Source organism: Schistocerca americana, chromosome 3, assembly GCF_021461395.2.
Source record: "Schistocerca americana isolate TAMUIC-IGC-003095 chromosome 3, iqSchAmer2.1, whole genome shotgun sequence".
Classification (NCBI taxonomy): domain Eukaryota; kingdom Metazoa; phylum Arthropoda; class Insecta; order Orthoptera; family Acrididae; genus Schistocerca; species Schistocerca americana.
In genome coordinates this window covers 982,565,708-982,581,784 of record NC_060121.1, presented here as the reverse complement: position 1 = coordinate 982,581,784, position 16,077 = coordinate 982,565,708, and the positions used below count along the sequence as shown (strand labels likewise).

Below are 16,077 nucleotides of genomic sequence, written 5' to 3'. Positions count from 1 at the left end.
CACAAATAGACAAGCTGTTAATTGGTTGTGCCCATGAAGAAAGAAGCACAGTGATTGCAACTTAATTTGTAGGTCATGTGTCTGCTTTCACAGGTAGCCCTGCCTTTGATTGGGTAGGAGGGGCCTGTGGCACGACTGGAGTAATTCGTGGTGGGAAGATGCATGGGATAGGTCTTGCATCTAGGTCTACTGCAGGGATATGAGCCTTACTAGTCCCAGCGCTCCACCTACTTATCCCCTTTGCACTGCTCCCACTCCAGCAGTATACATACCTTCATTCCGCCAGTGCACCCACTAGTCTCTTCCTCTTCTCTACTTCTCTCCTTTCTCCTCTCCCTGCATGCTATCACAGGCAGAGCAACATCTCCCCCCCCCCCCCCCCCCCCCTCCTACCCGTCCATGCCTCCCTTTCCCCACTCCATGCCTCCTCCTTACCTGCACCGCCCACCCTGGAATTCTATTCACATCAGACGCAATTCCAGGCCGCAGTGGTCAGAGACAATGACCGTATGTGTGAGTTGTGCTTGTGTGAATGTGTGTGTGCTTTCTATTTCCAAACAAGCCTTTTGTCAGAAACTTAAATATTTAGTAGTCTTTCCATTGTGCCTATCTCTTATTCGGTGCTGCCTCTATGTGGTGAGTAGCAATCCATACTTTTCATAATACTGTTGACAGTAATAATGGTTTTTCTTCAGAAAAAGGACACAATAAAGCGATTGTTAAGGGATTTTTCAAAATGACCAGTTAGGGTTTTACCGGGATAAGTCAAAATGTCAGCAATTATTCCTAAAATTAGAAGATTGTAATAAAGACATCAGTAAAGAAAAATGTACTAAAAGTTTTATCTATTTTGATAATTGTTTTCTTACACATTACAAGTACAACATCTATTGCCCACTATTTTCACATTTATATTGTATGAGAATCTAAAGTTAATACATGTTGTTGTTGTGGTCTTCAGTCCTGAGACTGGTTTGATGCAGTTCTCCATGCTACTCTATCCTGTGCAAGCTTCTTCATCTCCCAGTACCTACTGCAGCCTACATCCTTCTGAATCTGCTTAGTGTATTCGTCTCTTGGTCTCCCTCTACGATTTTTACCCTCCACGCTGCCCTCCAATACCAAATTGGTGATCCCTCGATGTCTCAGAACATGTCCTACCAACCAATCCCTTCTTCTAGTCAAGTTGTGCCACAAGCTCCTCTTCTCCCAATTCTATTCAGTACCTCCTCATTAGTTATGTGATCTACCCATCACATAGTACAAATAAATTAAACTGAGCTATTGGTAATATCAAGTGAATATGTGTGCTCTATGTGAAATGTGTTGAGACCAATGTTTTTTGAATGTGTCTGTTAACATGTTTGTCAGAAGTTTTTGAAAGTTAATGTACTCATTAATGGTTGAGTATATCTACAAAATAAGACCCTGAAAAATTCAGCATTTGCATTCAGGAAGAGCATTTCCACCAAAAATGCCATCTACCAATTCATCAGCCACACAAAAATTATCATCAATCTTAATTTTGTGTGTTCTGTTTAAGGCATTTGATTCTGCAAGTGACAAAGGTTTTATAAAAAGTCTTAAATATTTACATTGCACAACGTGCAATTAATAACACCTTTTTCTTTTTGTTTTATGTAAATCATTTCCCATCTTGCAGAGAGTATCCAGAAAATAAGTTCTGTTTGCAATTTATGCTGCAGCTGTGTCGTTGTCGCATGAATATTTGGACATATCAGCAGATCAGAATACCTTTGTGAAAAACAACTGTGAAGCAGAAGCTTGATGATGGCAAGTGGTGTTTATGGTAAATAAAATGTATACCCCACCCCATATGAAGTGCAGACAATCACACAGTACCTGTATGCACACAATCTGTCAGCTACATCTCATGAAGCATGGTGTGACAGTGAAGTGAAGGGCAGAGCAGTGTGAAATGTTCTATTTGTTCCATCTTATAGAAAATAAGAGGGAGGACTAATGATTCCCATAACAACTCTGTTCTTATTTTGCTTCCCAACCTGAAAGTTGGTGGGCTCACTTGTACTTCCACTATTCTTGATGCTAGCCCTTTGATGCTCTTGTATCGTCTGCTAGTTTAATTTCAGTCATGAACTCCTGGCTGTCTGGTTCTCTCAGTTTTTTTTTTTTTTTTTCCATCCATCATTCCTTCAATCTTAGAAGTTAACTATGATGAATGGTATAGTAGGAGGTTAACAGTGATTGTCCTTCCAGTGTTGACCATATTGCATTGGTTCCTTGTCTCTCCTGCTCTGTTTTACACTTCTTTATTTGAGGCTCTGTCAGTCCCAGGAATCTTCAATATTTTCTTCTAACACCACATCTTAAAAGCTTGCAACTTTTTTCTTTTCCACTTTCCTCATTATAAAAGTTTTTGCCCCATACATGTATTTGGTCAAAATGTAGCTTTTTTTAGAATTGTTTCCTAGTGCACTGTTTGATGTCAAAGTGTTCTTTTCTAAATAAGTGATTGTTTTACCTGGGCTATTCTAGCTGTGACTTCTATTGTACTTCTACTGTCTGCTGTGATACAACTCCTCAGGTATCTGAAGGTGGTCACTTTTGCCTGCTTTCACTTTCAAGGTCCACAGTTGTTTTTTCCACCTATTGTGCACTTCATGAGTTTTACTTTACTTCTTTTGATCTTCATTTCATATTTCGATATTAAAATTTTGATTGCTGAGAGAAGCATCTTCCATTGCCCATCTTAGTTTCTGTCCAATAAGGCAATGTCGTCTGCAAAAATAGGCCACTTTGAAACATTCTCCATTAGTCATTATCCCATTGCTGGTGGTTTCATTTGCTATAGTATTTTCTCAGAGAGACTAAACTTCCACAAATTGCATACCACATTTGGTAACTAATTGTTTCAATGCAGGAGCTAAATGATAAAGGTGCAAAAAATATAGAGGAATAACAAACATGTAGAAACAATATATACTGTTTGTCCCAGGAGGAATGATCAGTATTCAGGGATGTGAAGCAAAAAAGCGTAGTAAACCTGGGTTCTAAAATGTGTACCGTAAGAGCTATGGGCACTTGCTCAGCAGAAAAGATGTGTTTCACAGTAGCAAAGATCAACAATTGCTCATACCTCTTAAGGTATGAATTTTAGAGCCCATGTTTATTAGAGTTTTTTGCTTCAAATGACTGTTCGCGTTATAGCCCTGAATATTGAACTTTCCTCCTGCGGTACCCCATATAAGAAGAGACCCTATCTTTTAAATATCAGTTAAAAAAGATGAAGCTGTCATCAACCTGGTGTTTGATCTGAACACCACAGTACTTTACTAGGCAAGGTCTTATTGACTGATGCCTTCTACCAACTTGTGAACTGACTTGCCCAGCTGCTGATAAGGGAGTTACAGTTGAATGTGTGCTCTGGACCATAGTGAATCTCTGTGCTTAAAGTATTACCTGAAGAAAAAAGGAGGGACATTTCAAATACAATGGCGCATAAGTTCAGAATGGTGTTTATTGTACCAATTATTTTTATTTGTGCATATGCCACGATGAAGAGTTATGAGGGGTAAGTAAACTAAATTCAACAAGATGTACAGGCTGATGCATCAGATGCTTAAAATAATGATAAAGTATTCAGGGATGTGAAGCAAAAACGCCTAGTAAACCTGGGTTCTAAAATGCATACCATAAGAGCTATGGGCGCTTGCTCAGTAGAAAAGATGTGTTTCACAGTAGCAAAGATCAACAACTCGGACCAGTACCTATCACACAGATAATGAGGATGAAGTAACAATGAGGAGGCATTTTTAAAGTTACTCTGTTCAGAGTTTTTAGAAAAATTATTTGTTTGACTTTGTGATTATCAGTCAAGCATGTCAGTACTACACTAAACGTAATGCAGTAAAATTCTTCAGCTGAAAATAGAGACAAGAAGCAAGGTGGACATAACATGAAAGTAGATTAAGAAGCGTAAGGAGTGACACAAAAGATTCGTTGGTTCAGTATATGTTTTAACAACAGATTAACTGGTTGAGTTCATTTTTTAAGAGCGAACTATAAATTCAGAATACTTTTCTCCCAGTCTGACCTTATAAGATGCACATGAATAATATAAAGATAAAATCCAGGAACCTCTACACACACAAGAGAATATTTCTGATGAAGAATAGCTTAAAATTTGAGTGTTTGAGGATAAAAATCTACAAAAGCAATAAGATTAATATCAAGTATGTAAAAGTATTTAGTTTCCGTAGAGACTAACATATCATTTGCTGTTTTGCCATTTTGTAATCTCACTCTGTAAAAACTCTCCTTATCTCCAGTGTACTGAGTTCTAAGTATGTATTGTTGTTCCTAGACATTAAGTACATTTCTGCATTTTACTAACAGAAGATTTGTTTTTAATTTCTCAAACTAGTTTTGGCAAAATACTGCCACCTTCCAGTAAGTTTGTTTATTCTTTTGACTTTATAGTCACCGCATATTTCTGTATTTGTCGTGGTTTTGCTGTCAAGCAAGACGGCGTATTATTTGAATTACTGTCAAAATGAAAGTTATGCTTTTGCTGAGATTTTAGGGGCAACTTAAGTCTATCAACAAATTTGGTGTGCAGCAACATGCTGAAAAACCACAACAAATACAGAAATATACAATCATTATAAACCAAAGGATAGTGAAACTGACTGAACGTGGCGGCATTTTGCCAAAATCGGTTTGCAGAATTAAAAACAAAAAATGCTTGCATCAAGGTGAACCCAAAGTCCCATATTGTTTTACACAGACATGGACCAACAAAAGAAGAATTAAAATTAAAATGGTTCTTTAAAAACAATTCTGAAAAGCAACCAATTTATAAAACTACACAGCACATCAGCTGCTGATGCACTGTAGCAGGTCTGTACTTGAAACAGAGGTCCATCCCATAGCATTTGTGAGGGCAGTTAATGTAAACCTGTTTTTTCCTCAGTAAAGGTAACTTGTAAGGTGGTGAAGATTGCCTGATTGAAGCAATACATACGTACAAGATCAATCCTTTGTTGATGAGTATGTATAGCAATACAATTTAAGGAAACTTTCTATTTTTTGGTATGCACGAGGTGAGATGTCATTATAAAATACTGATATTTGATCTGGCATACAGAGAAAGAAATAGCATAGTAAATCAGAGGTAGAGAAACAGTAGGTAATTAACAAGAATGAAAATGATTGTCCAGGTACATGAAAACAATGAGAGGAGGCAAGAGGTACAATGCACTTTCTAATGGGAGAATCAACAAAAAAAGAATGCTATACAGGACTTTGTGTTGGAAAGAATGTTGGAAAGAATGGAACAAAGTTACACAGATTAGAACAGGAAAGTAATGAAATAGTTCATGGGTGAATGGCCGGTTGTCCAGTTGTAACGCGCGCGTGGGGCACACGCGATACTCTTTAAAGCCTGTACTATGGTAAGTTGACGGGCTTCACCTTGTGAGAAAGGATTGTTGTATAGATATTGACCGCGTGTGCCTGAATGGAGGCAAATCAGACTTACATCCACTCTGTAATAACAATGATACGTCAAGGAAGTCCGAAATGCAACTACACGTCAGGACGGACAAGAAACAACACAGAAGATGATACCAATTTGTTAACAATACGGTCGCCAGCCTAATTAGGCATTAACTGAGTTTCTTCCCTGTACAAGTTGATGTACGTTCGTGCAAAACAACACATAGTAACACTGCATAACATGGTAAATTTTAGAACCAGAAAATCTACTGAACTGATAATTTCACTTTCTGTACTAATATGGATAAACCATAAATACATAAAATTACACTATAATGTTTACTATAAAACTTTGTATTGTCTATTTATCTGATTAAAATCGAGCATAGGTTACCCTAGAAATAGCACTTTCGAAACACACACACACACACTGTCAATTTTGATAAAGGTAAAACACTGATAAATTTTGGTTTCTATTTTGGCTTTGACCTTGCTGGTCAAATCAGTTTAGAACACTTCAGAATTCAAATGAATAAAAAAAGGGGGGAGGGACCCTGAAACTGTTATGATCACTGTATAAAAAAAATTAAATTACTGAAATCATTGTGTGCTCAAAATTTCCACTATATGAGTTACTACTCTTTTTATCTTATTTCCTGCTCATTTAAATACCATTATATCTGTCTTGAAATAATTGAACTTCATTACTAAATCAATATCAAAATTATCTTCCAACTTTGTCAGACCTTTGTTATTCGTTTATTAGTTCATTAACAAAAAAGTTCTTTAAACATCATTCTAACATAGCTAGGTCTGCAGATAATTATTATTAACACAAACTTTAATTTTTCATCTCAGGACACTCGGATTGCACAACATTTGGAAGGGACCCTGGCTAGGTTAGTTGTGAGGATAATTAAATGATAGGACAGTTCTGGTAAAATTTAAGTTGTTATTGAACAGTATGGAACAAAAGTAACACTGGTCCACACAAATACAGTACTAAAAGTTTCAAGCTGTTCGTATCGATGCGGCGGTTGGCGGGCGGCGAGATGGCGAGGCACGGAGCACACATACAACCACAGCAATGGCTCTTGATGTATCGGCACTTTACTTCTTCATAGCGTCGCAATACTTTTCCATTTAGTGCCTATGAGATTTTGCCATGCTGTATAGGCGTCGGAACGGCATATCCGAGGCTCAATGAAACTACGTCTTCCAGGAGAGCCTCCTCGCTCCAGAACGTGTTGCTCAGACCAGTGCCCACCTCCGACTACCACTGCTGAGCCCGTTATGCCGTGCAGCGCCCGTTTGCATTTTCCCACGCTCGCCTGCCATCCACCTTTTACTGCTCCCCTACAGACAGGGTATTCACCAGAGGTTTTGCATTCTACATATTCTAATACATTGCCTACACATGGACCAGATGCACAATTACAATTTTAAAAATGTTACAATAGATTCAACGTTGTTGCACTTCAATTCTATCACAATATTGCTTGACATTTGACATAAACATTAATATTCACATTGAAAATTGTTTACAGTTTCTTTAGCATAATGGCCTGAAACAAAAAAGAGATGAAAGCAGAACATCAATTACTCAAGTTTATCGAAAAATCAGAGGAAAAAAATATTATATGTACAATAGTACAGCGTTGTTGTTGTTACACATGCCCCTGTTTCCAGTAAATTTCACTAAGTGCAAATTTGATGGGAACACTGAACTTTATATTTATACAGGGGTTGTGAATCTTTGCATGAATGTGTCGTCATAAAAGTTTATACCACAAACTTCCTTTCACTCACATTATCTGGGTCTATACTTTTTAACATATCAAGAACATTTACCTATCGTTTGCTTAAGTGCCTTTGGCACAGCCCAACCTCCTATCACAACATGATTTAAATAGCAAATTACTCATTTTTTATTAAATTTCTCAAAGAAATAATTTCAAATTCTGGAACACTAACACTTAACAATAAAGCAGATACAAGCACCTATATACACTATAAAACAATTTGTTGCTGCTTGCATTGAATGGCAGTCCATTTCCTTATTTACTAATAAACACACAATAATATTTAGAAAAATCACTACATATTTTTTGCTGCCTATTATTCAGATTTGGGCAGTCCATTTTGCATCATTTTATCACATCTCCTGCACCACACTTACAATTCTCCTTTGACTATTTATCTGCCCTCATTGGTGTTTGGCAGTCCTTTATATTATGACTCATTGATTTTTGACAGTCCCATCTTTTATTTGGCTTGCAGCATTTACCCTTTCTTTTCAGCCCCTTTCTCCATACATCTTTACATTCATAGTACATTTGGTAATCTGAAACTCACATAAGTACATTAGCACACTGACATTGGTATACATACATTTACAGAGGTTTGTTACATTTGGAATAAAATAGTTTCAGCATTAGATCCAGCACATTTACTGCAGATTGCTTTCTGATTGTACTTAGGTTACTCACTCCTAGGAACATACAGTTTCAGGTCCACAACGTTTCTTATAACTAAAGGTCTTTTGGATTTTGGGTAGATCAGGTAGTAAGCATTATCGTGTGGAATGTTCTGTATTATATACGGTCCATTATAAATATATTTAAATTTAGAAATTTCATGGTTCAGTTCACTAGATTTTTCGTGGGTTTTTAAAAGAACATAATCCCCAATTTTAAATTTTGAAACTTTCAGATTTTTTTTCATGTCTTTTAGATCTAGATTCAGCTTTTTGCTTTGCCCTTTTTCTGACTAATTCTTTCTTTTGACTCAACCCCAAGCTTGTACAAGGTGGAAACTCTAGTTTTTCCTCAATTAAACTTTTACTTCTGCTGCCTAACAAAATTTCTTCCGGTGGGAACCCAGTAGTTTCATGATGTACTGTGTTCATGACATTCTCAAAGTCCAATATAAATCTGCTCCAGACTCTAAATCATGCCCTTTCCTGTTTTTTCCGCAACGCACCTTGGTCGACTGTGACATCGTCCCAAGATACGTTCCTGACCTGTGAACCATTTATATCTGGTGGCTTTCTCGGTTTCTGGAGCTCAAAGTCTCTGCTTACTTGAATTCCTTGCAAAATAAACACTGAGTCGTCAGGTGCTTCCTTTTTTCTGTGTTCAGTCTCAACATCTGGATTTTGTTTTGAAACTTCGTCATCGGTAGGTACAGTATCACAATTAGCTGTATTCCCATTATTTTCACTAGTACCGAAATATTCGTTATCTGAACTATCGTCCGAATCCGACCATTCTGGATCGCTTTCAGGTTCTAACATAAAAGCTTTTCTGAGACAGGCACTAAGTCCATCCTCTGCATTTTCATCAGGCTTTGATTTTAACTCAGTATCTTCTTTTGGCAAAACGGCCTCATTATCGGCTTTACTCACATCCACTGTTACTTCATATTTAGTGTAATCCTCGTGGACTTCAATTACTTTTAGGTAATTATCTGCCCCTTCGCCACGGTGCCTTTCGGTAGCAGCCCATACTGTTGGCGGATCGTTAACAGAAGTTACTTCCTCGTAAATGCTCAGGATTTCATCCTCCAATTCCTTCCTATCTTTAACCTTCGTCCTATCGGCAGCACGCGTACTTTGCGCGGCGCTATTTACTCTCTCCTCTTCAAATTTGGGCCATGTCACCTTATCGACGTCCCTACTATTTCCTTTTCCACTAATTAACCTCCTTGCCTCATATTCCTTCTTAAAATCCTCCCACTCACATTGCTTGAGGCCCTTGTACAGATCGTCGATCTGCACACGCCAATCAGTTACTTCTGCTAATTCATTCTCGCCTTTTACTTTATTGCTAACACTTCTAACCGCACCTCTCTGTGTATCCACTGTTTTATCTACTATTTCCTTCGCCACGGAATTACCACTCGTAATGTATTCACCAGCTCTTACGGCAATGTTCGTACCTAATGCTGCCGCCTTGCTAGCGGCTTCTCTCTGAACAGCTGTTCTGCTAGGCTGGGCCGTTGTCCTCTGATGCTCCACTCGCCTGTTAACATGTATTGCTCTGCGCGGCGAAGATGACTCACCAGCGCTCGCACCTAACGCTTGTTTCGCAACAACACGTTGCGTCGTTCCACGCCTGTCTCTAACCTGTCTCATAACTTTACTGTCAGTCCGGTAACATTTCTTAAATCGAGGCCGGTATATACTGTCCGCTTCCGTTTGGCCCGCAACGTTCGCGGAAATCAGTTTCCCGCGTCGTTATTATTTTGCGCGGTATACCCTCTATCGCGACCTGGATGACTCCCTCTTCCTCTGCCTCTGCCTCTTCCTATCTGTATCACGTTGACGCGAAACCCATCGCCGTCATTTCTCTCGTCATTATTGCGGTTATTCCTGTTACTAAAATTTTGATGGTTGGAACGACTTTCGCGCCAATGGTCTTCGTCCTCGACCCTTTCAAGAAATGCTTGGAAGCTGCGATGATTGCTTCCCACATATCTCTTTGAATCTTCTGGAAGCTTTTTATATAGCTCCCATACGATTTCTGAATCGGATCTTCTCCCTCTTAAATGCGTCAACTTTCGGAACCAATATTCACAGAAATCTTTCAAAGAATTCCTGCCCCTGTTATCATGAAGCTTGGCCATGATAAACTAGCGCCACAAATGATCCTATTTTTGTTCGGACCAATATTCTTCCATAAACTTGTGTTTAAATTCTTCGAATGTCATTTGTTCGGTATTCAAGTTAATTCCCCAGCGCTTAGCGTCACCTGCTAAGGCGCTAATTACTACGTTTATCTTATCCTGACCAGACAAGTGTTCAGGAAACATCCTCTCGCAATTTTTGATGAAATCCAACGGATGCCATCCATTATGTTTCTTGGCGGGATCGAAGCGTTCCTCACCTTCCAATAGCTTCGTAAGTGGTGTGTCATTATAGACAACACCAGGCCTATCTTTAATTTTACTCTCAAGGTCGAAAATTTTGCCTTGAATTTTCGAAGTATTTTGTTCACACTTTTGTACACACCCGGTAACTTTCTCGCCTAAATCTCTTTCAGTGTCTGAAACTGCCTTTTTCAGCTGTGATATTCCATGTTGACATTCATTTACGATCTCAGTTTTAAGACCGAAAACTTTTTCGTCTACTTTTGTTTCAACCAGAGGCTCTACTTTCTCTTGGATGCTGAGAATTTCAACATCAAACCTACTGTTAATGTTGTCAATTTCCCCCTGCATAGTATCCATATTTTTATTAATAGTGTCAATTTCAAATTTCATAGTATTTACTACAGAGCTTAAATTACCCACTTTTTGTTCTACCTGTTCTATTTGTTTACTAATTTTAATTCCTTGTTCTTCGACCTGTGCTTTAAGCTGACCGACGTGTATTTTAAGCTGATCATTCTGTGTTTTTAGCTGATCATTCCGTGTTTTTAGCTGATTACTTTGCGTTTTGAGCTGCTGATCAACGTGTTTTTTAAGCTGATCATTCTGTGTTTTGAGCTGCTCGTCAACGTGTGTTTTAAGCTGATCATTCTGTCTTGCAATTTGTTTGGTTAATTGTTCAAATAAATCGTTCCATGCTTAAAATTTTCACACTATTTTGTTCTACGGAATCGGTGCGTTCCGATCCTACCTCAAAATTTTCTTTCGGTTCTGTCTTTATCTGTGGAGAATCAAACATCTCAGTGGATTCGTTCACATACCCACTATCATCTACAAAGTCATCCTCTACTTCCTGTGTTATTCCTTGTTGTGTTCTAGGTAATCTCGACATTTCAATCTGTTCGTTAACATGTTCGTGGTATTGTATGTACGCCAATTGTCTTCCACTAACGCCATCTGTTATCTGGCCGCTTAAACTCCTGCTATTGCCAGACGCATTTTCCACTACGCTCGGCACATCTACTGTGTCTATGTTCCTGTCGATACTGAATGCAAATTACACCTCTCCCCCGTACTTGGCATTCACTGCTATTTACTTTACTGAATAATATTGCAATTCGTGCCACTGAACATCTACTGTTCGGTATTCACGTCAATTTGTGACCGACAACAACTGGATGTCCTGTCACCAGGAGCCACTTGTAACGCTGCGCTTTGTGCACACACGATACTCTTTAAAGCCTGTACTATGGTAAGTTGACGGGCTTCACCTTGTGAAAAGGATTTTTGTATAGATATTGACCGCGTGTACCTGAATGGAGGCAAATCAGACTTACATCCACTCTGTAATAACAATGATACGTCAAGCAAGTCCGAAATGCAACTACACATCAGGACGGACAAGAAACAACACAGAAGATGATACCAATTTGTTAACAATGCGGTCGCCAGCCTAATTAGGCATTAACTGAGTTTCTTCCCTGTACAAGTTGATGTACGTTCGTGCAAAACAACACATAGTAACACTGCATAATATGGTAAATTTTAGAGCCAGAAAATGTACTGAACTGATAATTTCACTTTCTGTACTAATATGGATAAACCATAAATACATAACATTACAGCCGGCCGAAGTGGCCGTGCGGTTAAAGGCGCTGTAGTCTGGAACCGCAAGACCGCTACGGTCGCAGGTTCGAATCCTGCCTCGGGCATGGATGTTTGTGATGTCCTTAGGTTAGTTAGGTTTAACTAGTTCTAAGTTCTAGGGGACTAATGACCTCAGCAGTTGAGTCCCATAGTGCTCAGAGCCATTTGAACCATAACATTACACTATAATGTTTACTATAAAACTTCGTACTGTCTATTTATCCGATGAAAATCGAGCATAGGTTACCCTAGAAATAGCACTTTCGAAACACACACACACTGTCAATTTTGATAAGTTGGTCAAATCAGTTTAGAACACTTCAGAATTCAAATGAATAAAAAAAAAGGGGGGGGACCCTGAAACTGTTATGATCACTGTATAAAAAAAATTAAATTACTGAAATCATTGTGTGCTCAAAATTTCCACTATATGGGTTACTACTCTTTTTATCTTATTTCCTGCTCATTTAAATACCATTATATCTGTCTTGAAATAATTAAACTTCATTACTAAATCAATATCAAAATTATCTTCCAACTTTGTCAGACCTTTGTTATTCGTCTATTACTTCATTAACAAAAAAAGTTCTTTAAACATCATTCTAACATAGCTAGGTCTGCAGGTAATTATTATTAACACAAACTTTAATTTTTCATCTCGGGACACTCGGATTGCACAACATTTGGAAAGGACCCTGGCTAGGTTAGTTGTGAGGATAATTAAATGATAGGACAGTTCTGGTAAAATTTAAGTTGTTATTGAACAGTATGGAACAAAAGTAACACTGGTCCACACAAATACAGTACTAAAAGTTTCAAGCTGTTCGTATCGATGCGGCGGTTGGCGGGCGGCGAGATGGCGAGGCACGGAGCACACATACAACCACAGCAATGGCTCTTGATGTATCGGCACTTTACTTCTTCATAGCGTCGCAATACTTTTCCATTTAGTGCCTATGAGATTTTGCCATGCTGTATAGGCGTCGGAACGGCATATCCGAGGCTCAATGAAACTACGTCTTCCAGGAGAGCCTCCTCGCTCCAGAACGTGTTGCTCAGACCAGTGCCCACCTCCGACTACCACTGCTGAGCCCGTTATGCCGTGCAGCGCCCATTTGCATTTTCCCACGCTCGCCTGCCATCCACCTTTTACTGCTCCCCTACAGACAGGGTATTCACCAGAGGTTTTGCATTCTACATATTCTAATACATTGCCTACACATGGACCAGATGCACAATTACAATTTTAAAAATGTTACAATAGATTCAACGTTGTTGCACTTCAATTCTATCACAATATTGCTTGACATTTGACATAAACATTAATATTCACATCGAAAATTGTTTACAGTTTCTTTAGCATAATGGCCTGAAACAAAAAAGAGATGAAAGCAGAACATCAATTACTCAAGTTTATCGAAAAATCAGAGGAAAAAAATATTATATGTACAATAGTATAGCGTTGTTGTTGTTACACAGTGGGCACTATATTTTGGCAAGAGACCCCGTTACCATCATCAGGTGCACTGATCAACTGACTGATTAGGGACCGATGCAGCATTTATACCTGTTCTTTCTCTCCCTCCGAACAGATTCTCTGTTATGCTGTGTGCATCCGGCATCTCCTCATACACTCCTACCGATAATTTGCTCTGTCTTTGGTTTGCGCCCAAGTAGATGTGCCTGCAACACCTCTGCTGTTCTTCCACCTGCCTCTGAAGTCTGATCTGTTCATATATCTCCTTTCTGTTCTTAATCAGATTAATTGCAGGTTCCCTGGCCTTACTAAGAATGAAGCCACTATCTTCATTGATCAGTGGTTCCCTTAACCAAATCTCGATGGATTATGTAATAACTCATACCCAGAAGCTAGACATCTGCGTCAGAACCTTAATATGGTCATAATCCATTCTGTGTAGTTCCGATAGTCAATGTTCCATGACTGCCAACTTGTAAAGCTGCTACTATCTGATGTGCCAGTGGTGTTCTCAGCAACTATCTTCAACAGTACGCACCATCTGACCTATATATGTGCTGCTACGTTGGCAGGGTATCTGATAGACCTTGGATTTCTATAATCTGAAGGTCGTATTTGACATTACCACGTAGTGCCTGTGTTTTAGCTGGTTGGCTGTAAACTGTCTTCACTTGAAGTGCATCTTGATGTTTAATGCCTCATGACAATCATAGTGATAAAATGTGCTTTTTACAGAGGGATAGCACATAACGGAAGATCAGTAAAGACCCCATTGAACACTGCTTCATTTCTGAATGTCTGCTCCTTTCTGACAAAAATTGCAAAGATTGAAACCAAGTGGTGCCATTCCTCCGAGGCTTTATGGACTTCCAAAGATCCATAAGAAAGGCGTTTCTGTGTGTCCTGTGTCAAGTGCTTAGCATACTTATTAAGGCCCCTTGTGGGAGAATATGCTCATAACATACATAACTCAGCAGACTTCATTGGAAAATAAAATCACTGAAACTGAACAGTTCTGGTCTGTTCGCTTCAGCGTGGTTCCCCTTTCGGAGTCCGTATCTCTTGTTCACAAAAATTTTGATGAAGTGGTTTTAGCTTTGTTCAAACATATTACGATGTCGACATATTTTGAATTTAATACTGAATTTTTTGAACAGACTGATGGTGTCACCATGGTTGTTACTTGTTACCCTTGGTGCCCAAATAGTTTATGGAAGATTTCGAGGAAAAGACACGGGAATCTGTTAGCTTGAAGTTTGGAGATATCTTGATGATACATTTATAGCATGGTCTCGTTGTGAATATACATTACAAGAATTCTTAAACTATCTGAATTCCTATATAGCTCAGCACAAAGATGATGGCACATTGGGATGTGCAGTATATCGGAAACTGACACATACAGATTTATATTTACATGCAAATTGTTGCCACCACCCTTCCCAGACAATGAGTGTTCTCAGAACTTTGGCTTACAGAGCACACATTGGTGCTGGTGAGAGTGTCTGCAAGATGAGCTTCTACGCTTAAAAAGAGTATTTGAAGCCAACAGATATTCTCCACAACAGATATGTAAGCTGCAGATAACCTGAGTTTCATCTTTTTAGTTGCTAGGCAATATAATTGTTTTATTGGCAGCTTGACGTGACATGACAAAGCTATACTTATATTTTATGTTATGATTTGTCAACAGTATCTCACAGATCCAAGCCTGTCACCTTGTGAGGTGGAATATCACCGACGAGGCACTAGTAAGGACTCGGCAGGTCTTGGCAGTAAGCTGAGAGATCTGGTACTTATTCAGGGTAAGGCATGTGCATCTAAACTGGAAGCAGCGCCGGGGGAGGAGTGGGTACATCTGGCGGAGCAAGTGGCACCTATTCTTACAGCAGCACTTCCTCATCTACTGCCAGGAGCCATTCAAGGTAAATGTGATTTTCAAAGTGTAAGTTATAGTTCTTCATTTCCAGCTGTGTGTATTAAGTCTACATAATTTGTCCCCCGATTTGTAGTATAAGTGGCCTTCTATATACAAAGTGAAGCACAAGTCTCGATTAATCTCTGAATTAACAAATATTTGTCGATAATAATTCTTGCAAAAGTGTAAAATTTTTTTAACCTCATTTGTATTAAAATTGTTCCAAATTTTGTAAGTATGCTATGATAGCATTATCAGGGCATGTTCATTTGCATAGTGTGCCTAATAGTGTTGTTGAAGCTTTTTTAATGGTAAACGGTTGCAGTTAGAAGACTCTCTTCCCTTCAGAATTGGTAGTAAGAAGAACATCCCAGTTATTGAGTGAATTGAGGTGATTCTGCAGCATTTGTAATTTGAATTTTGCTGCAAAGTTTAGGAAAGGATAAGAGCGAGCAACTGCAGCAACATGTTCTTTTATGGGGAGGGGGGAAATCATGCAAACTCAGTTTTGAAATTCCTCGCAGTTTGTTTGAGCAGTGTGGAATGTTCCACCTGGAAGATCCAGGACAGTGATACTGTTTTAATTTTCAGAAAAATGCAGTCTTGTCTGTGGTATTGCACAGGTATCTCTCAGTCTGTAAAAACCAAAACTACTCTGTTACTCAATTAGTAAAGTAGTAAAGGAATT

At 38.8% G+C, this 16,077-nt stretch overlaps 1 protein-coding gene across 1 annotated transcript in view; it reads left to right on the top strand.

Moving 5' to 3' along the window:
- Positions 1–16,077, top strand: part of LOC124605118 (protein virilizer) — a 103,361-nt gene that overhangs the window by 64,350 nt on the left and 22,934 nt on the right. Inside the window, exon 9 of the mRNA XM_047136584.1 lies at positions 15,165–15,396. Within this exon, the coding sequence (XP_046992540.1) occupies positions 15,165–15,396 (232 nt within the window). The remainder of the gene's footprint in view (positions 1–15,164; positions 15,397–16,077) is intronic.